This window comes from Aquarana catesbeiana, linkage group LG06 (assembly GCF_042186555.1).
Source record: "Aquarana catesbeiana isolate 2022-GZ linkage group LG06, ASM4218655v1, whole genome shotgun sequence".
NCBI classification, from domain to species: domain Eukaryota; kingdom Metazoa; phylum Chordata; class Amphibia; order Anura; family Ranidae; genus Aquarana; species Aquarana catesbeiana.
In genome coordinates this window covers 385,630,770-385,652,135 of record NC_133329.1, presented here as the reverse complement: position 1 = coordinate 385,652,135, position 21,366 = coordinate 385,630,770, and the positions used below count along the sequence as shown (strand labels likewise).

The following is a 21,366-nucleotide window of genomic DNA, read 5'->3' as shown; positions in this document are numbered from 1 at the left end:
CCAGAAAATGGCCTGGTAATGAAGGGGTTGCTATCAGTGGCAGCTGGTGTTTATTTTTGAGAGGGGGGGGGGGGCGGCAAACACCTCCCCTGCTCTGTCTTCCGGCACTTACCCCATAGGCAGTTAGCGGGCGGTAGACAGCGGTTCTGTGTCCTCTCCGCCATCACAGCGGCTTCCAGTGTGTGGCTCCTCCCCTCCTCCTAGGCGTCCAATAAGATCGCCTGTCCTTTCAGCCAAACGGGTGACAAGTCTCAAGATTGTGCTGGTCCTGTGTATCTTCAGCAGCTGCCGGCAGGAAAGGAGAGAAGCCAGCAGCACTGCCCAGGAAAAGGGCACACAGGGGGGGCCCTAACAGCAGGATGATGGGGGATGATGTGCTTGAACTGATCCCACTGCAGCACAGCTGGAGGGAGGGAGAAAAGGAGAAGCCGGCAGTTCTGCAATGGGGGGGACAAGAGGCTCGGTGTCTGTAATAAAGCAGTACAGACAGCCCTCCTGCTTAGCAGATGCCCTTGCCCCCCTTTTGAATTGATGGGGCCTGGTACAGGAGGGCTGGCTGTGCTGCCTTATCAGCGGCCCTGGTCATGAAGCTCTATATAGTTCTGCCAGACAGGAAGTAGCTGAAAAAAACTGAATGATAGGAAGCCTGTTGTGTGCAAGAGAATATTCCCCCCTCTGCTTGGATCGAAACTTCATCACAAAAATACTTAGCCCTGATAACTTCTACAAAGTTTTACATACTTATTTTGAGAAAGCTATTAATAGCTCTTTTATATAAGCCCAACTATAATTTAGGTTTATTGTCCCTTGTAAGTTGTTAAAATCTAATTATCCTTGAAGGAATACAGTAGGTTTCTGATTATACAGCAGCAATTACTAGAACTGGTGTCAGCAGTCACCACATTGCAGATAACTCCAGGCACCGAGCAAAGCAGACATGCTTTACTAACAATCACGGTTATTATAGTGGTCATTTCAGGGGCTTTATTAATTCATGGTGAACACAAAGATTTGTTCTTAAAGGGAACCTTGTATTTGTAGGACCTTACAGATTTTAACCTGAGCTGCTACAAGGCAGCTATAATGCTGCACTAATAGGTTTTCCCCAACGCCATTATCTCCTCATTTTGCAGTTTTACATGACTTGCAATCTCCTGAAAGACTAAGACCCCTTTTACAATGAAGGTGCTTTTCAGGCGTTTTAGCGCTAAAAATAGCACCTGTAAAGCGCCTCTCAAGCCTCCCCAGTGTGAAAGCCAGAGTGCTTTCACACTGGGGCGGTGCGCTTGCAGGACGGCGGTTTACTGCTCCCAAATTGAAATGAATGGGCAGCGCTGCCAAAGCACCTGCAAAGCGCTTCGGTAGCGCCACAACACGGGCGCTTTTAACGCTTTGTTTGGCTGCTAGCGGAGGTTAAAAGCAGTCTGCTAGCGGCCAAAAAGCGCCAATATAATGACAGTAAAGCACCGCTAAAACTAGCGGCGCTTTACCGCTAACGCGGCGCGGCCCCAGGGTGAAAGGGGTCTTGGGCTGGGTACATACTACAGTTTTTTTTTTTCGTTCAGCGGGTTGAACGAAAAAAAAAAGAAAAGACAGATCACTGAATCAACATCGCTTGATCTCTCCCACTGTATCTATGTATTCACAGGGGGGACTCAACTGGGATCAACAAACCTCTGTTTAAAAGAAAATGTGTGGCCAGACTAGGGACAAGTATTTAAATTTTCTTAGCAAGCAGTAAATTAACTGAAAAATAAGTTCTCAATGACCTCTGTAGCTGCAGGTACTGTGAAGCAATCCATCCTCAAAGTAAAACAGCAGAACCGTGCACGGTTCACTATCTACCCTATCACTGTGGTGCTGAGCTTGGCTCTACTGCGACAGATGAGGGTGCATGCATAACGTTCAGAATTCGAAAGAGAGAGCGAGCTCATGTGATGACAGAGGCTGGCATCAATGGCTGGACTGTCAGGTGAAGCGTCATGTCCTAGCAACAGCCAGAAAACACAGGCTAAGGCAGACTACTGAAAGGGCGAAAATGTCCTACAGCAATAGACGGTACATAATTCAATATTGTTCATAGCAGCATAGTGTTTTGATCTCTTATTGCACCTTAACTGCATAGGCAGTTTTCCTGCAAAGGTGAACAAAGCCTTTAAGCAGCACAAATTTCAGCATCCTCCGTGTGGCTTCTCCAAACTTCTAGCTGGGAGAGTGCACTCTAAATGTAAAAAAAAAAAAAAAAAAAAAAAAGGACTAGATGTCCCATCATTACTAGTGCTCTTGTGCATGCTTCATTCTTTTCCTCTGTCTGTCCAGCGCAAGACAAGAGGCGGGAAAGATATTCTATGAGCACGTAGATAAAGGTGGCTCCATTGGGACGTCGGGGACTTAAAGTGGCGATATCTGAATGATGCCTGCATCTACAGGCATCAGATATCTTTTTTTCAGCAGGTGATTCCCTGCACTGTAAAAGCCATCACATAGCGCCCATGTGATCAGGGAGCCAAGGACAGAATCTGCCGGCAGTGGCGGTTTATAGAGTTGTAGGGTCATAGAGCCAGATGGTCCCTGGCTAGCTCTATGACCCTCAGACGGAAGCGACATCATTTCGGCCCAGGCAGATGTAAACACTGCCTTTTTTTTTTTTTGCTGGAGAGCATAGAGGAAAGATATGGGGACTTATAGACCCCAGATCTTTTTGTAATAAGGACCAGTCATGCCCTATTCCTATTACAAGAGATGTTTGCATTTCTTGTAACAGGAACAAAAGTGATCAAAAATAAAAAATTTAATAAAATATAAATAAATGAAAAAGTGACCCTGTCCCCCCAAACATAGGTTGCGCCCATATATGTAAACAGCATTCATACCACACATGTGAGGTATTGCTGCGATTGCGAGAGCAATATTTCTAGCACTAGACCTCTAACTCTAAACTGGTAACCTGTAAAAAAAAAAATTAAAGCGTAGCCTATTGAGATTTTTAAGTACAGAAGTTTGGTGCTATTCCACAAGTGTGTAATTTTAAAGCATGACATGTTAGGTATCTATTTACTCAGCGCAACATCATCTTTCACATTATACAAAAAAATTGGAGTAAATATTGTATGTTGTTTTTTTCTAATTCATGGAAGGGTTTTGTATTTTTAAAAATGCATTTTAAAAACTGCTGCGCAAATAAGACATAAATTGCAACAACCGCCATTTTATTCCCTAGGGTATATATATATATATATATATATATAAAACGTTTGGGGGTTCTGAGTAATTTTCTAGCAAAAAAAAAAAAAAAATGGTGATTTTTACATGTAGGAGAGAAGTGTCAAAATTGGTTTGGGTGGCAAGTAGGTAAGGGCATCGATCAGGGGACCTGGGTGAATGAAAGGACTGGATTGCACAAGCTTCAGACGAAGCAGAAGTGCTGCCACTGACATCTTAATTTGCTAAAAATGGGTTTAAAGCGGAGGTTCACACAAAAATTGAACCTCCGCTTTTCGGAACCCTCCCCCCCTCCGGTGTCACATTTGGCACCTTTTAGGGGGGAGGGGGGTGCAGATACCTGTCTAAGACAGGTATCTGCACCCTTCTGGGCATAGACCCCCAAGGGAGTCTACGCCACGTCCCGCCCCCCCGCGCTGTCTGCTGGGACACACGCGGGTCCCAGAGACAGCAGGGACCATTCGGATTGCGCAGCGCGACTCGCACATGCGCAGTAGGGAACAGGGAAGTGAAGCCGCAAGGATTCATTTTCTGATTCCCTTACTGAAGATGGCGGTGGCAGCATTCGAGGACCGAGGGACGATTCGGCCTCGGGTGCAGACATCGCTGGACCCTGGGACAGGTAAGTGTCCTTATTTTAAAAGTCAGCAGCTGCAGTATTTGAACTCCCGCTTTAACATCACTTTAAGTACCTTGAAAAATGTTTCAAATTTTTTCCAGTACCCCTAAATGTCCATAAACATGTTTTAAGACTTTCCTAGTGATAAATTGAATCTACTCTTTGTTCCTGGACACACTCTTCATCAAAGGCTGGGGCAGAAGTCTGGTCCCCTAGTCCTGTCTTTTTTGATTTATGAGACGAGTGTTTCCCTGAAATCGTTCCACATACATAAGTACTCTGTGGACCCCCACCATGGTACACTTACAACTAGTTGGCTTGTATACTTACATATTCATCACTGTCTGCATTAGCTGCAATATCTCCAGCAGATCCACTGGGCTTTGGCTCCCCTCCATCCAGTACTTTTGCATCTGGAAACAGGAACTAGAAGAAAAAGAAGAAATAAGAAATGTGAAGACACATGGGAAAGAGGCAATAAGACACTCTTTGATGGTTGTTCTGAACTAAACCTCTCCAGCATTGTGAATTTTGCATCTTTTGAAATCGGTGCAAGAAAAAAAATATAGGTATTGGTTTCCAGGAATGGGAAGTGAATAGGAACGGGGGACCTTTGACAGGAACTCCTCCTTAGACCCCCTAGAAATTTCCGAAGACAAACCAAGGTTTTCAAAATCCCAAAATGAAGCCCAACTCGACTCTCTCACCTTTTTATCTCGTTATTGACCTGTACCCAACAGATTATGATTTGTCTAATATAATGAAGCCGGCCACTCAGTAACATCCATTGCATCAATTCTTTTTTGGCAACATGGCAAGATACAGCAGTAAAGCGCTAACGAGTCTCCACCGAAGTCTTACTTATTGAAGGATTAAGGCTTCGGCCAAAGCGGTTAGGGTGTTACTGCTGAACCTGCTATGTAGCCAATAAAGGATTGAAGCAATGAATTTTACGTGGAGTAGCTGGCTTCATTATATACAGTGAGCAAAATTATAAAACGCAACCTCTTTATTATGAGCTGAACTCAAAGGTCTACTACTTTTTCTATGTACACTAAAGGCCTATTTCTCTCAAATATTGTTCACAGGTGTGCCTTAGGCTGGCCACACTAAAAGGCCACTCTAAAATGTGCAGTTTTATCACACAGCACAACACCACAGATGTCGCAAGTTTTGAGCGTGCGTGCAATTGGCATGCTGACTGCAGGAATGTCCACCAGAGCGGTTGCCCTTGAATGTTCATTTCTCTACCATAAGCTGTCTCCAAAGGCGTTTCAGAGAATTTGGCAGTACGTCCAACTGACCTCACAACTGCAGACCACATGTAACCACCCCAGCCCAGGACCTCCACATCCAGCATCTTCACCTCCAAGATCGTCTGAGACCAGCCACCCAGACAGCTGCTGCAACAATCGGTTTGCATAACCAAAGAATTTCTGCACAAGCTATCAGAATCCGTCTCATCGGTGTCACGACCTGACTGCAGTTCGTCATCGTAACCGAATTGAGTGGGCAAATGCTCACATTCGATGGCGCCTGGCACTTTGGAGAGGTTTTCTCTTCACGGATGAATCCCGGTTTTCACTGTACAGGGCAGATGGCAGACAGCGTGTATGGCGTCGTGTGGGTAAGCGGTCTTATTCTGCGTACTTATTCTGTGCAGCAGTTTTGCACAGAGCAGCCCCGATCTTCCTCTTCTGGGGCCCCCCCCCCACTGTGTTATCAGGAGTAGTCCAGCAACTTTGACAAACATTATGGGGTTGATTTACTAAAGGGAAATACTGTATACTGTTGCTCCAGACCTTAATAAATAAGGCAAAGCTTCACTTTGCAAAGAATAACCAATCGCATGCAAGGAAAATAAAAAAACAGCACGTTTGTTTGTACATGATTGGATGATAGAAATCAGCAGAGCTTCCCCTCAGATCTAGAGCAAATGCACTTGCAGTGCACTGTTTATTTTCCTTTAATAAATCAACTTCCCCGAGTAGTTCCAACTCCTGGTGAGGGCTGCAAAATCTGTTCGGTTTGTTGCACCCAATATCTTCCCTGTGCTCCATGCACCTGATGTTTAAATTTTCTCAGGAGTGTAGCAAGATGATGTAATAATGAAACAGAAGATCATCGGGAGAGTGTAGAGGATTTTACTATGCTGGCATCCCTACCGATCACATGGTGCTATTTCTCTATGTCAACCTGCTGCCTCCCTAAAACAGGCTGACATGCATAGGAGTGCAGCCAAGAAACATTGCCTCTGGGGTTTGCTTTCTAATTAGCCTTCTCCGTACACAAGTTCTCAGTTTCAACACTGTCCAGATTTCTAGGCACTATTGTGCTACATGATAAGAAATGTAACGATGTGTCCTTTGGATGAAGCCTGTGTACTAATCAAAAATATAGTATGTTTAATGTGAGTGGCTCTTGAAATTACTAATTATTACCAATTAACACTTTTACCTACTTGCCTTGCAGTGGATGAGAAAATAACACACAGTCCAGGAGCCTGACGTCTCTCCACTCTATATATATATATATAGATATATCTATAGATATAGATATATCTATAGATATATCTATAGATATATCTATCTATATCTAGATGGATATATCTATTATCTATCTAGATAGATAGATAGATCTATCTATCTAGATAAATCTATATCATACGAACGAGTCGCCGCACTCCCAAAAGTTGTGGTTGCTGGTTTTGCGATGGTGGATGGTGTTTGTGCTTCTGACCTGTGGGTTTTCCACTTGGAATTAGTATTTAATGAGGCTGCCTGTTCAGTGTAATTAGCAGTGCCTGGAGGCTTGAAACTGTTGTGCATGTCATAAGATGTGTGCTGCAAATAAAGAAAGTAACTATTGAGCAAGAAGCTTTTGGAAGTGCGGTGGACTCATTCGTATGACATAGCCGTGGCAGACTGAAGCCTGCCAGCACCCGCTACACAGGATATGCAGTCGACCTTTTTGACAGATACATGTATATATAAAAATAAGAGGTGGGTCTAAAAAGCTTGATGAACGGTATCAGAAAATAAACAAAACAGAAAATGCAAACAAACAAATTACCTTTATTGGCCTTCAAAATAATCGGCATCCTTCACAACACACTTTTGGCAACGTTCGTAAAGCTTCTGGAAGCTGTCAGCAAAGGCCTCTTTAGGAATCGATTGCAGAACCGCTGTCACACATTGTTGGATTGCCGCCACGTCCGCAAAACATTGTCTTGACCTTGGACTTTTTCAGGCGACTCTTTTTAGGTTGCAGCGAAGAGGGTGAACGCCATTCCATCGATTGCTGCTTGGATCCTGGAACTGGTAGCACCAGATCTCATTCCATGTGGCGGTGGTTTGCAGAAAGGATGGACCTTGGTCACACATGATCTTCATAGGTTTCCATTAGTTTTGCTTTTTGTTCATCTGTCAGCTTGTGCAGCACAAACCGGGAACAGATCTTCCGCTTACCCAAATCTTTGCAGACGATGGTGCGCACCGTGTCCTTGCTAATGTCCAATTCCTCCGCCATCAATTGTAGAGTCAGTCACCAATCACGTGCGAGCATTTGATCATGTCTGGGGTTCTGCTCGTCGACCCGAACGTGGCTCATCCTCAGTGGTTTCCTTCCCTTCGCAAAAGCGCTTGAACCATCGTAAACACATATCCTGCTCATGGCTTTCACACTCCGTCGCCGTTTTCCCCAATTTGTAGCAGAACTTGATGTTCACTCGTTGCTCCATTGCACTGTGACCCTACCTCTCTCACTGACTACATTCGACTGTCCGCAGCGGGTTTACCCCTGACGGTTACATGTACTCCGCGCAAGGTGGCGCTTCTCGACATGTCTATGGATAGCCGTGTGCATGCGCGCTCACCTGGCCCAGTTGAGATATCGGACCATTCACCAAACTTTTTAAACTTCTCGTGTAAAAGACCTATGTATTTTAAAGTCTAAGTGCAGCCAAAATCAAAAACAAAAAATCAGCACAAGGGACATAAATTACAGTCAGTAGGATGTGTCCCTTGTGTTGATTCCTCTTCTTTCAGTTACAATCCTCGATCGTCATCTTCCAGTGCAGAGATGGTGGTGGTGGGGGGGGGGGTGAGTAAAACAACTAAGGGGCTGTCACAGGCAATCATCAGGAGAGCCCAACCATGCCCACTCTTTCTGCCCAGCTGCTGCATTCACAGAACTCATATTAGGGCATGAATGAAACAAGATCTATGAGTGGAGAGGGCAGAGCTATCAATCGTCTGCCCGTCCTCCATTCATAGACGCTGTAGTTACGGCTTTTTTGAATGGAGCAGCTAGGCAGCAAGAATGGCGGGCAAAGTCAGGCTCTCATAATGAGAGCCTGTGACAGCCTGTAAGGCCCCTTTCACACTTGTACGACCTGAAAGTCACGCATCTTTGACGCGACTTGAAGCAATGCTTGTGTAATCTTGAGGTCTATGGACCTCAAGTCGCATCAAAGTTGGACCAAAGTAGTACAGGGACTGACTTGAAGTCACACAGATATGAAGGGTACTCATTGGAAATCATCATGGGGTACAACTTGTCATGCGACTTTTCAGTCCCAAGTAGCAGGACAAGTCGCACAAGTGTGAAAAGGGCCTCAGTTGTATTATGCCCACCAGCACCAGAAGATTACTGGTGCCGTGGTGGGGCACAATGGAAGAAGATTTTCACTAACAGCAGAGGAATAAGCACAAGGGACACATCCTACTGACTTGGAAGGCAGGCCATACACGGTGCAAATTTATTTCCTGCAACTTTGCTTTGTGCACTGGTGCGCAGTCATGTTGGAACAGGAAGGGGTCATCCCCAAACTGTTCCCACAAAGTTGGGAGCACGAAATTGTCCAAAATGTCTTGGTATGCTGACACCTTAAGAGTTCCCTTCACTGGAACTAAGGGGCCAAGCCCAACCCCTGAAAAACAGCCCGACACCATAATCCCCCCCTCCACCAAATGATTTGGACCAGTGCACAAAACAAGGCCCATAAAGACATAGATGAGCGAGTTTAGGGTGGAGGAACTCGACTGGCCTGCAGAGTCCTGACCTCAACCCGATAGAACACCTTTGGGATGAATTAGAGCGGAGACTACGAGCCAGGCCTCCCCTCAAAATAACTCAACACACAGCCATTAATGTCTGAACTGCTAGCAACAAAAAGTACACCCCTAAGTGAAAATGTCCAAATTGGGCCCAATTAGCCATTTTCCCTCCCCGGTGTCATGTGACTCGTTAGTGTTACAAAGTCTCAGGTGTGAATGGGGAGCAGGTGTGTTAAATTTGGTTTTATCGCTCTCACTCTCTCATACTGGTCACTGGAAGTTCAACATGACACCTCATGGCAAAGAACTCTCTGAGGATCTGAAAAAAAAAAAAGAATTGTTGCTCTACATAAAGTTGGCCTAGGCTATAAGAAGATTGACAAGACCCTGAAACTGAGCTGCAGCATGGTGGCCAAGACCATACAGCGGTTTAACAGGACAGGTTCCACTCAGAACAGGCCTCACCATGGTTGGCCAAAGAAGTTGAGTGCACGTGCTCAGCATCATATCCAGAGGTTGTCTTTGGGAAATAGACGTATGAGTGCTGCCAGCATTACTGCCGAGGTTGAAGGTGTGGGGGGGCAGCCTGTCACTCAGACCATACGCCGCAAACTGCATCAAATTGGTCTGCATGGCTGTTGTCCCAGAAGGAAGCCTCTTCTAAAGATGTTGCGCAAGAAAGCTCAAACAGTTTGCTGAAGACAAGCAGACTAAGGCCATGAATTACTGGAACCATGTCCTGTGGTCTGATGAGACCAAGATAAACTTATTTGGTTCAGATGGTGTCAAGCGTGTGTGGTGGCAACCAGGTGAGGAGTACAAAGACAAGTGTGTCTTGCCTACAGTCAAGCATGGTGGTGGGAGTGTCATGGTCTGGGGCTGCATGAGTGCTGCCAGCACTGGGGAGCTACAGTTCATTGAGGAACCATGAATGCCAACATGTACTGTGACATACTGAAGCAGAGCATGATCCCCTCCCTTCGGAGACTGGGCTGCAGGGCAGTATTCCAACATGATAAAGACCCCAAACACATCTCCAAGATGACCACTGCCTTGCTAAAGAAGCTGAGGGTAAAAGAAATGGACTGGCCAAGCATGTCTCCAGACCTAAACCCTATTGAGCATCTGTGGGGCATCCTCAAACGGAAGGTGGAGGAGCGCAAGGTCTCTAACATCCACCAGCTCTGTGATGTCGTCATGGAGGAGTGGAAGAGGACTCCAGTGACAACCTGTGAAGCTCTGGTGACCTCCATGCCCAAGAGGGTTAAGGCAGTGCTGGAGAATAATGGTGAAAACAGGAAAAAAGGAAGGCGCACCGACCTAGTGCATTACTGATAAAAAGTTTTAATAAAAAGTATAAAAACAATGGTTCTACTCACAAACATGCGTGAATACAGGCTTTTCATAGCAATCAAAACTGCATCCCTTGGCACCTGCAGACAGGACCTGATGACGGGAGGTACAAGATAGCACCCCAAATGGCTGAAGCATTTCGGGATCGTGCCCCCTTCTTCAAAGCCTAGGCGGTCTGTAGCTGACATGAGCCAGCTCATGTTAATGGGCGTGGCCTATTGGGGTAGTGGTCACCTGGGGTGTGGACATGTGGACGTATATTTTGGGGCACACAAGACAGAGGAGCTACAGACCGCCTAGGCTCTGAAGAAGGGGGCACGCCCCGGAAACGCGTCAGCCGTTCAGGGTGCTATCTTGTACCTCCCATCATCAGGTCCTGTCTGCAGGTGCCAAGGGATGCAGTTTTGATTGCTATGAAAAGCCTGTATTCACGCATGTTTGTGAGTAGAACCATTGTTTTTATACTTTTATTAAAACTTTTTATCAGTAATGCACTAGGCCGGTGCGCCTTCTTTTTTTTCCCTGTTTTCTCTTTAGCTGTATGAACACCCATTGTTCTGAGGAGGGCTGCAAGATTCTAGCCTTTGCTTTACACTAAAGAATAGAATACCCCACTCGTATCTAGCAAGACACTGGAGCGCAGGAGACTATTGTTTTGTTGGAGAATAATGGTGGCCACACAAAATATTGACACTTTGGCCCAATTTGTACATTTACACTTAGGGGTGTACTCACTTTTGTTGCTAGCGGTTTAAATATTAATCGGCTGTGTGTTGAGTTATTTTGAGGGGACAGCAAATTTACACTGTTATACAAGCTGTACACTCACTACTTTACATTGTAGCAAAGTGTCATTTCTTCAGTGTTGTCACATGAAAAGATAGAATAAAATATTTACAAAAATGTGAGGGGTGTACTCACTTTTGTGAGATACTGTATATACATACATAATATACACACACACACTATATATATATATATATATATATATATATATATATATATATATATATATATATACACACACACACACACATATATATATATATTGAATATATATAGTATATATTGAATTTCCTGTTTTCTGACACCATTACCCAGCTGATTAACGTGATAGATATGCACAGGTAAAAATAGCCTTATTACGCAGCTGGCAGATTTCAGGAGCAGAGAGAAATGTTTCTAACGCCATAACCTACCCAATATATTCAGGGGGCTGAACCGTTAACAAGGTAAACAACAGATATGATTAATTCACACTCAACCAACACTACAGCATCTCCTAATTAACACTTGTATTAGCTGCTAAGATGAGTTCGTTAAATTAGGGTCATGTTGAGAATATACAACAGGTGAAAAAAAAAACCTGTTAAAATAAAAAAAACCTACAGATAAAACAGCATTCAGGACATCGTTGCTTAACGGGGATTCGTCAGCGCCGCGATGTTTGCGGATCTTCTTCCTGGCACTGCTGACCATGCCGGTGACAGAGAGTTTGTGTATGTGGACTGGGGCTGGTTCGGTGAGCTTCGATAGAGCCTGGCTGATATCAGCCGTGTCTGTAAAAAAAAAAAAAAAAAAAAAAAGACATTGTATGAGAAAGCTGACTCTATGAAAGTATTAATTTAGAGATCTGCGAGGTGCTGCTTAGCAACTGGCTCATTCTGCCTCGCTGCAAATCTGCACAATGTGCTAATAAAATCCAAATTCCTTTTTCTCCAGCTCTCAATTAGACAGAACTGCACCAGAGATCATGGGGAAAACACGGAAATCGTACTCATTAAGTGCACTTGAATTGTCTGAACTTTGAGTCCCGGTTGACACTGATGCAGATTAGCTCCGATCTGAAAGGCATAACTTTGCATGCCACCTGAAAAATCATCGTTTTCAAGGAAGGACATTCACATCTATGCAGTGCGATTCTGATCAAGTTAAAAAAGGGTCCTGTGCGAGTTTAGTGCAGGTTCGGTGCGAATCTCATCAGAAATTTCATTAGCCTGCATTAGAATTGCACGTCACAGCAAAAATCGCACTGTGAAATCGCATTAGATTCTCACCGTATCAGTGTGAGCTGAGACTGAGCCTGGGTTCACACGTATGCGAACACAGACATCGCATGTGATTCGCACCCGCATTGCTGTGCTGATCACATGCGATGTCTGTGCAATGAGAGTTCAGCCATACAGTTTGTATGACTGAACTCGCATTGGATTCACACAAAAAAAAGGAGCAGGGACTTTCTATTTTCCCTGTACTGGAATCGGATCGCATGGGTGTTCACATCTGGGGGGTGTCATTTACTTTGTATTGACACCCGCAGCGGTTCGCCGAGGGCAGTGTGAACTGTCTGCGGGAGAGATGCGGCGCGGGAACTGGCAGTGGAATCGCGCTGGTTCCCGCATTGTAAGAGTGTGAACCCGGGCTGACTCTGAATCTTGGCTTTAAGAGAAGAGGTGACATCTACAAGATCTTTTGTTCTCCCAGAAATTTTTAAAAAATAGGATTTTTTAAAAAAGCTTACCTGTAAAATCCTTTTCTTTCGATGGACATCACGGGACACAGAGCCTCAGTAATTACTGATGGGTTATATAGGTATCACTGGTGATTGGACACTGGCACACCCTAACCAGGAAGTTCAACCCCCTATATAATCCCTCCCCTTGCAGGGATACCTCAGTTTTGTAGCAAAGCAATATAAGTGTATTAGAAGAGGGGCGGGACCTCTGTGTCCCATGATGTCCATCGAAAGAAAAGGATTTTACAGGTAAGCCGTTTTAAAAAATCCTATTTTCTTTCTCGAACATCACGGGACACAGAACCTCAGTAATTACTGATGGGATGTCCCAGAGCAATGCTATCTGAGGGGGGGGGAACCACAACCAAGTGGGGTGCAATCAGACCTGAGGACCCTGTACCGCTGCCTGCAGCACACTACGCCCAAAGGCGATATCCTCATGCCTTCTCACATCCACCAGATAGAATCTGGTGAATGCATGGACTGAAGACCAGGTTGCGGCCTTGCAGATTTGAGCCATAGAGGCCCGGTGATGCACTGCCCAAGAAGCACCAATAGCCTTTGTGGAATGTGCCCTGATCTGAAACGGAGGAATCTTCTGTTTCAAACCGTAAGCTTGAATGATCAACTGTCGAATCCATTTAGAAATGGTAGCTTTTGATGCTGCCTGTCCTCTTCTGGCAGCACAAACAAAACATCCATTTTGCGAATCTGAGCAGTCGCTTCCAGATAGGCCTTAACTGCTCTTACTAGATCCAAAGAATGTAGTGATCTTTCTTCAGGAGAACAGGGATCTGGAAAAAAGGAAGGCAGAACAATGTCTTGGTTTAGATGAAAATCTGAAACCACCTTCGGTAAAAAACTAGGATGAGGGGGCAGTACCACTCTATCCTTGTGTACAATCAAATAAGGTTCTTTACAGGAAAGGGCTGCTAATTCTGATACTCTTCTAGCAGAAGAGATGGCTACCAGAAAAATTAACTTCCTTGGCAAGACCAAAGGAATCAGACGTATTGGTTCAAAAGGCTGTTTCTGTAACACAGACAGAACCAATTTCAAGTCCCAGGGGTTTAGAGGCGTCTTAACCGGAGGATTAAGACGCGTCACCCCCTGCATAAAGCTTCAGACCAAAGAATGCGAAGCAAGTGGCCGTTGAAATAATACTGATAAGGCTGAGACCTGGCCCTTGATGGTACTCAAGACCAGCTTCATCTCTAATCCCAACTGTAGAAAATCAAGAATTCTACCCATCACATATTTTCTGGGATGCCAACCCCTGGATATACACCAGGATATATAAGCTTTCCAGACTCTATGATAAATCATTCTGGAAGCTGGCTTCCTTGCATTGATCAAGGTAGATATCACAGGGCCTGAAAGCCCACGACTCTTCAGAACGTGGGTCTCAATAGCCAAACCGTCAAATTTAGCGTTTGTAAAGCAGGATGGAACACTGGACCCTGAGATAACAGGTCTGGGCGTACCGGTAGTGTCCACGGGGAACCCACCGTCATCCTTACTATTTCCCCATACCACATCATTCTGGGCCAAGCAGGGGCCACCAGAAGTACTGACTTCCTTTCCTGCCTGATCCTGCGAAGGAGTCGTGGCAGTAGCAGAATAGACGGGAATGAGTAAATCAGTGAGAACCGATGCCACGGAGTCACCAACGCATCCGTCCTGTGTGCAAGAGGATCTTTTGTCCTTGCCACAAATCTGTCTATCTTCTTGTTGAATCGGGATGCAAAGAGATCTACATCTGGAACCCCCATCTTTGGCATATGGCCCAAAAGACATCGGGATGCAGAGACCATTCCCCTGGAAGTAACTGCTGGCGACTTAAATAGGCCGCCCACCAGTTCTCTATCCCCGGAATAAAAACTGCCGATATGCATGGCATATGCTTCTCTGCCCAGACTAAGATCTGGTTCACCTCCTTTTGAGCAGCTCCGCTCCTGGTGCCTCCCTGATGATTGACGTAAGCCACTGCTGTGGCATTGTCGGACTGGATCCTGACCAGGCAACCCTGTAGCCTTATAGTCCAGGTCTTTAGGGCAAGATATACCGCACGGATCTCCAGAATGTTGATGGTTAGGGTCCTCTCGGTCCCAGACCATACCCCCTGAACCGCAGACTGTTCCAGAACTGCTCCCCAACCCGACAGACTGGCATCTGTTGTTACCACCGTCCAGGTAACCGGTAGAAAGGATTTTCCCTTCAGCAGATTTTTGGGTATGAGCCACCAGTTGAGGCTCTGACGCACCGCATGAGACAGGTGCATCGGAAAGGTCTAATGCCTGAACCCTCTTGTTCCAGGCCGACAGAATACTGTGCTGCAGTATTCTTGAATGGAACTGAGCATAGGGAACCGCTTCGAACGAAAACACCATCTTTCCTAGCAGCCTCATACAAGGGCGGACAGAGGAACCCTTCTTGGTCCTGACTGCCAGAATCAGCTCCCTTAAGGCAGTGATCTTTGCCTGAGGTAGAAATACCTTCTCCTGGCTTGTATCTATGATCAGACCCAAATACTCTAGTCTTCTTACTGGTTTTAGGAAAGATTTTTCTAGGTTGAGGATCCAACCTAGGTGTTCCAGATACTTGACTGTGGTCCTCAAGTTCCCGTTCAAGGAGGCTACCGACCGGTCTATCAGGAGCAGGTCGTCTAGGTATGCTATGACAGCTATACCCTGAGCCCTTAATCTGGCCAGAGGAGGAGCCAAGACCTTTGTGAACACTCGAGGTGCAGTGGCTATCCCAAAAGGCAGAGCCACAAACTGGAAATGGCGTCCTATCTCGAAGCGCAGAAACTTCTGATGAGCAGAAAAATGGGCACATGCAGATATGCATCTCTGATGTCTATCGATGCCAGAAATTCTCCTCCCCGCAGGGTGGAGACTACTGTCCGAATTGATTCCATGCGGAAAGATTGAATCCTTAGGAATAGGTTCAGATCCCTTAAATCCAAAATGGGTCTGACATCCCCATTTGGTTTTTGGACCATAAAAAGGTTGGAATAGAAACCCAATCCTTGATCCTTCGCGGGAACCACCATAATGACCTCCTGCGACAAAAGTCGCTCTAACGCTAGAAGGAGCGACTGCTTTTTCTCTGGATCTCTGGGGACACTTGACCTGAGGAAACGAGGAGAAGGAAATTCCTAAAACTCCAGCTTGTACCCTAAGGCTACCGTGGAGATTACCCATCTGTCCTGGAAATCCTCCTGCCAGAGCCCTGGGAACTGTCGCAGTCTTCCCCCCACTCGAGCGAGCGGGGGTGCCCCCTCATGCAGAGGTCTTAGTGTTTTGCCTAGTAGGCTTCTTCCCCCAGGACTTCTTTTGTCCCTGGGGTTGACTCTTGTCTCTGGACCCAGACAGAGGAGGCCGTCGAGACTGCCTGGAGACTGAAGCCCCTGGCGCTGGGGAAAGAGTCCGTTTGAAAGAGGGACGCTTACTCTTCTTCTTAACAGGTAAGAGAGTGCTTTTCCCACAAGAGATTCTCTTGATATACTTATCCAAGTCTTCTCCAAACAACCTTTCACCAAGAAATGGAAACCCAGCCAGGAGCTTCTTACATGGTGCTTCGGCTGACCAACCTTTCAACCATAGGATTCTACATATATGCACTAACCCCAGCGACAGACGAGAGGTTTGCATGATAGAATCTCTGATGGCGTCCACAACATAACATAAGGCCGCTGGAAGGTTAGCCAACCCCTGGGCCTGCTGTTCAGGTAAAACCTTGATGACCTGCTTAACATGGTCTCTTAGGTATTGACAGACTCAAATCGCTGCTACTGCAGGTTGAGCCACTGAACCTGCTAAGGAGAAAACATCCTTCAACAGGGATTCCATCCTTTTATCTACAGGATCCCTGAGCATCTGAGCATTGTCTACAGGACAAGTTAAACTATTATTTACGGAGGAAATGGCGGCATCAATGGCCGGTACTCCCCACATTTTCATAAACTTTTCTTCCATAGGATAAAGTGTTGAAAACTTTTTCGGCGGAAAAAAACGTTTATCTGGGTGATCCCACTCAGCATAAAGGAGCTTTTCAAGTAAATTATGAACAGGAAAAGCCTGTGCTGTTTGAGGAGGTTTCAGTGACCCTAAAGAAGAAGAGGGTTCTTTAACTGATTCAGATATGGGCAACTTAAATGGGCACAGTGGTGTAGTGAGTAGCACTCTCACCTAGCAGTAAGAAGGGTCACTGGTTCGAATCCCAACCACGACACTACCTGCCTGGAGTTTGCATGTTCTCCCTGTGCCTGCGTGGGTTTCCTCCGGATACTCTGGTTTCCTTCCACACTCCAAAGACATGCTGGTAGGTTAATTGGATCCTCTCTAAACTGTCCCTAGTATGTATGAATGCGAGTTAGGGACCTTAGATTGTAAGCTCCTTGAGGGTAGGGACTGATGTGAATGTACAATGTATATGTAAAGTGCTGCGTAAATTGACGGCGCTATATAAGCACCTGAAATAAATAAAAAAAAACTTAAATGTGGAGCGGACCAATCCAGTAAGGATCTGCACTAAGACTTTCTCCTCTTAGGAAGTCGCAGAGGGTCCCTCTCCACCTGATTCCTCCGAAGAGGAATCATCCGTCCCATCCCGATCCTCTGAAAGGGATTCCTCTCCTTTATCCCAGAGCTCCTCTTCCTGAGGGTCTTGGGGAACAGAGGAAGGCCTAGTTCACCAAGTGAAGACATAATCACGGCCATTAATCTTTCCTCTAGACCATTAATGGTTGAGGAAAAAACCTCCTGTGTAATGTATACAGGGGCTGAAGTGCCAGAAGCAGGTATAGCCCCTGACCCCGACGGCTCTCCCTGGCTAGCCGTCCCTGGCCCCTTAGGGGGGGGAGGATGCTGCAGACAGGGGTCCCTCAGAACCTGAACGAGATCCCCTAGAGTCTCTGGTTCTTGGGGTGTTTGAACCTCTTCTACCCATAGTGCAAAGCAACAAGGTGGAGGTATCACAAAATGAACACTGACTGCTGAGCGATGTAGTCTGGCTAAAAGCCGCGTTACCCAATGCCCAGTCTGGTGTTACTTTAGTAAATGCTGCCTAGGAGAATGCCTGTGTCCCACCTTACATGCGACAGTGAGCTCTGTGTCCCTCCAGAAGGCTTAGTGCACCTGCAATCAGTGTCTTTAATAGCCTGCAGCTGGTCCTGTGGTGGGCGTCTGAGCACGCTGTGCTGACGTCCCACCTCCCCCCCGTTTTTTGAAAAAACGAGCGCTTCCCGCGCTAGCCAACCCTTCTGAACCAACATGGAGGAGGCTGGGGGAGGGGGAGGAGGGAGAGAGGCTGGTAGTGATGGGCCTGCCCTTGCAGTGGCGGCGGCGGTGAAAATGCGGTGTCTAACCGCCTTACAAATCACCTGCGGCCCCCCCCCTAGTCTGGGGGGAGATATCCCTGAGGAGAGCTCCCCATCCATCCTACCTGGAGCAGGCCAGAGGAGCTTGTACAGTGTCAAACACTTGAGACAGACATCAGCATGAAAAGGTTTGTGCTCTTGGCAGCCCCCGGTGGTCACAATAGGCATAGCATGCATTTACCTTAAAGGAGAAACCTACTAGAATTAAAAAAATTCTGTGGAATCTCCCCTACCTTATCCAGCCGCAGGGTTTCTTGTACAGACCCAATCTTCACCTCTCACAGTGGGCTCCGTTTGAAAAAACCGTCAGAGACTGGGGCCCCCTACGAATAGGGGGATCCACAGTTCTGGCCCTGTAAAGCACCCGGCTAGAAATTAGGCTAGAAAAACCAATTTTCTAATATGCGGGGTCCAGCTCTCTAAAAAGAGAAGCGTTACAGGTAAAACCTTGTTTCTTCGGACACGAGGCCCGGGTACCATCCAATTCGGCCTAGAAAAGACACTTTGGAATGGATCCGGTTCGCCTGGCCTGCCCCAGTAAAGGATATAGGATATTCCCTTTGGAGCTCAGCACAGGACATCTTTACACGTCCATCACCTAAGAAACTGGCGTAAAAACTGAGGTATCCCTGCAAGGGGGAGGGATTATATAGGGGGTTGAACTTCCTGGTTAGGGTGTGCCAGTGTCCAATCACCAGTGATACCTATATAACCCATCAGTAATTACTGAGGCTCTGTGTCCCGTGATGTTCGAGAAAGAAATATTAGAAAGCAGTTGAGTGGGCAAAGAATCACATAAAAGGTTTCCGTCCTCTTAAGCCCTGTACACACGGGCTGAAAATCGGGAGACATTGGCCGGTTCTTAAAAAAATGGCTGAAATTCAGCTCAGGTGTATGCCACCCTGGCCGGCTTCTGTCGGACGTGCATGCTAGAAGAACAGTAGCCAACCGACTCCCGATCAGCGCTCTCCGCCAATGGCGGAGAACGCTGATCGGAGTGTTCCGGCGGGAGGGGGCCTCCCCCCCAGCAGAACACAACAGCTCAGCAGGAGAGATTGCTGCACTAACTTTGCATAGTTAGTACAGCGGCTCTAATCGAGCTGATGAAAAAAAACTGTGTACCAGGCTTAGGTGCTATTATACTTACAATCCCATCAACAAAACCAGGGCGATTTAAATCACTAATAAAAAGGCTTGATTTAAATCATCATTTTTAAAGAGCAACTGTCATCTCTGTCCCACAGTGGCTCCTCCTCTGACCCGCTGTTGACAAACCAAAAGTCTCGTTCACTTTAATGGGACGGCTGGTGATGTGGCAGAGACACAACAAGGGGAGGGACGTGGTGGCAGCAGGTGAGTGGATGCCCGCTAATAGGCGCTGCCATGATGGATCTGAAATGACAGGTGCTCTTTAAATGTAAGGACTCATTCTTGCTGGTAGTTAGAATCTTTAATATTTCCAAACAAAATGAAGGTTTCCTATTTAGAATAATAAGCTGTCAGGTTAGTAAAACAGCGATATCAGAACCGATTCAATCATACAGTTTGTAGTATACATAGATAAAGGAATATTCCTGAACTTTGTTTCATCTCATAGAAAAAAAGAGAGACTCCCATCATGTCACACAGAGCATGGTGGTCCCATTCCTATAAATTGGAACAAAAGAAGGTAAGCCCCTCAAATGGGACTTTGACAGACCACCCAACTCAATGATGAATAAAATATAATCTTTTAATAATATAGAGTAAAAAACATATAAAATCTACATATGATGAGAATGCACAATGTGTATCACATGGAAAACAAAACAGAAACTATACACATAAACATCATACAGTGTAAATGCCCTAATGCCCAACACGTTTCCAGTATGAAGTGTTCAGATACCTTCCTCAGGGGCTGAGGGTTCGAAAAGTTTTTTTTACATATATATTGATTCCAGTGTAATGATTCCATGTATAGGCAGGCACTGGAGATAATAAGGTCTGTTCTAGTATTGCATGGCTGTCAGACTGTGATTATTGGGCAGATTTTTAAGTGCATGGTGTCTGCCATATCCTGTAATCTATGCCAATGTAATTTCCATAGAGGTATAGCGGACAGTCACTGGGGCCTAGAATATCAGCTGAATGGCCAAAGGATGAATATCCAAATGTCCCTAGAACGGTGTATTTTGCGGGTGTCTTGGTCTGGCGTGTGGTGTGCTGTCACTTGATCCTTGATCCGAGGCACGGATGATGACATCACAAACTACTATTTTTTTAACATTGTGTAACTAAAGGTATATTTGTTTTAAAATTGTGTCTTCCCTTGGTACCAGTAAAGTCCTTCTTATCCCCATATGTGGGGGTGTTTCTTGGCATATTATATATGGAATGCTGTACTTATCTAGGCAGCAATATCCTCTAATTACTGCCCCATAACTAAACAGCATGAGCAAAGTACATATCTGTATAGAAGAAATTGAATACTTACCTCACCTGCTGCCTGCACCACTGAATGCAGCTCTGTTGCTGAAAAATAATCTCCTGAAGTCTACTGGAAAACGAACACTTCCAGGAAGGCTCGACTATGTGATCCTCTACAGTTGTCACCAGTTGTTACTGCTGACCCCTGTGACATTTCAGGATACAGCAGTGACTTAGAGGTCAACACAATGAACCAGTGAGAACTGTGGGAACAGAGAACATCAACCCTTCTAGAAGTACCAGTTTCGCAGCAGATTCTGAGGGATAATTTCTTGCAATAGTGCAGCGTTCTTCAGTTCAGGCACCAGGAGAAGCAAAATAAAATCATGGGGCCCTGTACAGCCTAGCTGAAAGGTCCCCAACCCCCTCCCCAATTACAAAAATACAATTTTTTTTTAAATGATTTTTCCAGTTTTTAAAAATGTTTTTTTCCCTCCATTTTTAAAAATTATTTTTTACATTTTTTAAATTATTTTACTTTTTTTTTTTACAACACTGTTGGAGGGTGGAGGGGCTTGGATGAAATATCAGACCCCTAACATCTCACCTCTGAGACAGAGAAAGGAATAAAGGAGACATATTCTTTTAGTTGCCTTCTCTCTAGCCTCAGCTGCACTGAAGATGAATGAACAGGAGACAGAGGCCCCTGTTCATTCATAAACTGAAGCACAGCATACATAATTTACTATACTCAGTTATTAATGGACATAGAAGTGATCGGTACCAATTGCTCACTGTGTCCAATTCA

The 21,366-nt window shown here is 45.6% G+C and overlaps 1 protein-coding gene across 2 annotated transcripts in view; it reads right to left on the bottom strand.

Annotated features, from left to right (window-relative positions):
- The window catches only part of RAB3GAP1 (RAB3 GTPase activating protein catalytic subunit 1), a 245,296-nt gene that overhangs the window by 137,145 nt on the left and 86,785 nt on the right, over positions 1-21,366 (bottom strand). For both annotated transcript variants that reach the window (XM_073634286.1, XM_073634287.1), the window contains exons 13-14: positions 11,641-11,810; positions 4,172-4,267 (exon numbers count right to left, since the gene is read on the bottom strand). In XM_073634286.1, coding sequence (XP_073490387.1) covers positions 4,172-4,267; positions 11,641-11,810 — 266 coding nt within the window. The remainder of the gene's footprint in view (positions 1-4,171; positions 4,268-11,640; positions 11,811-21,366) is intronic.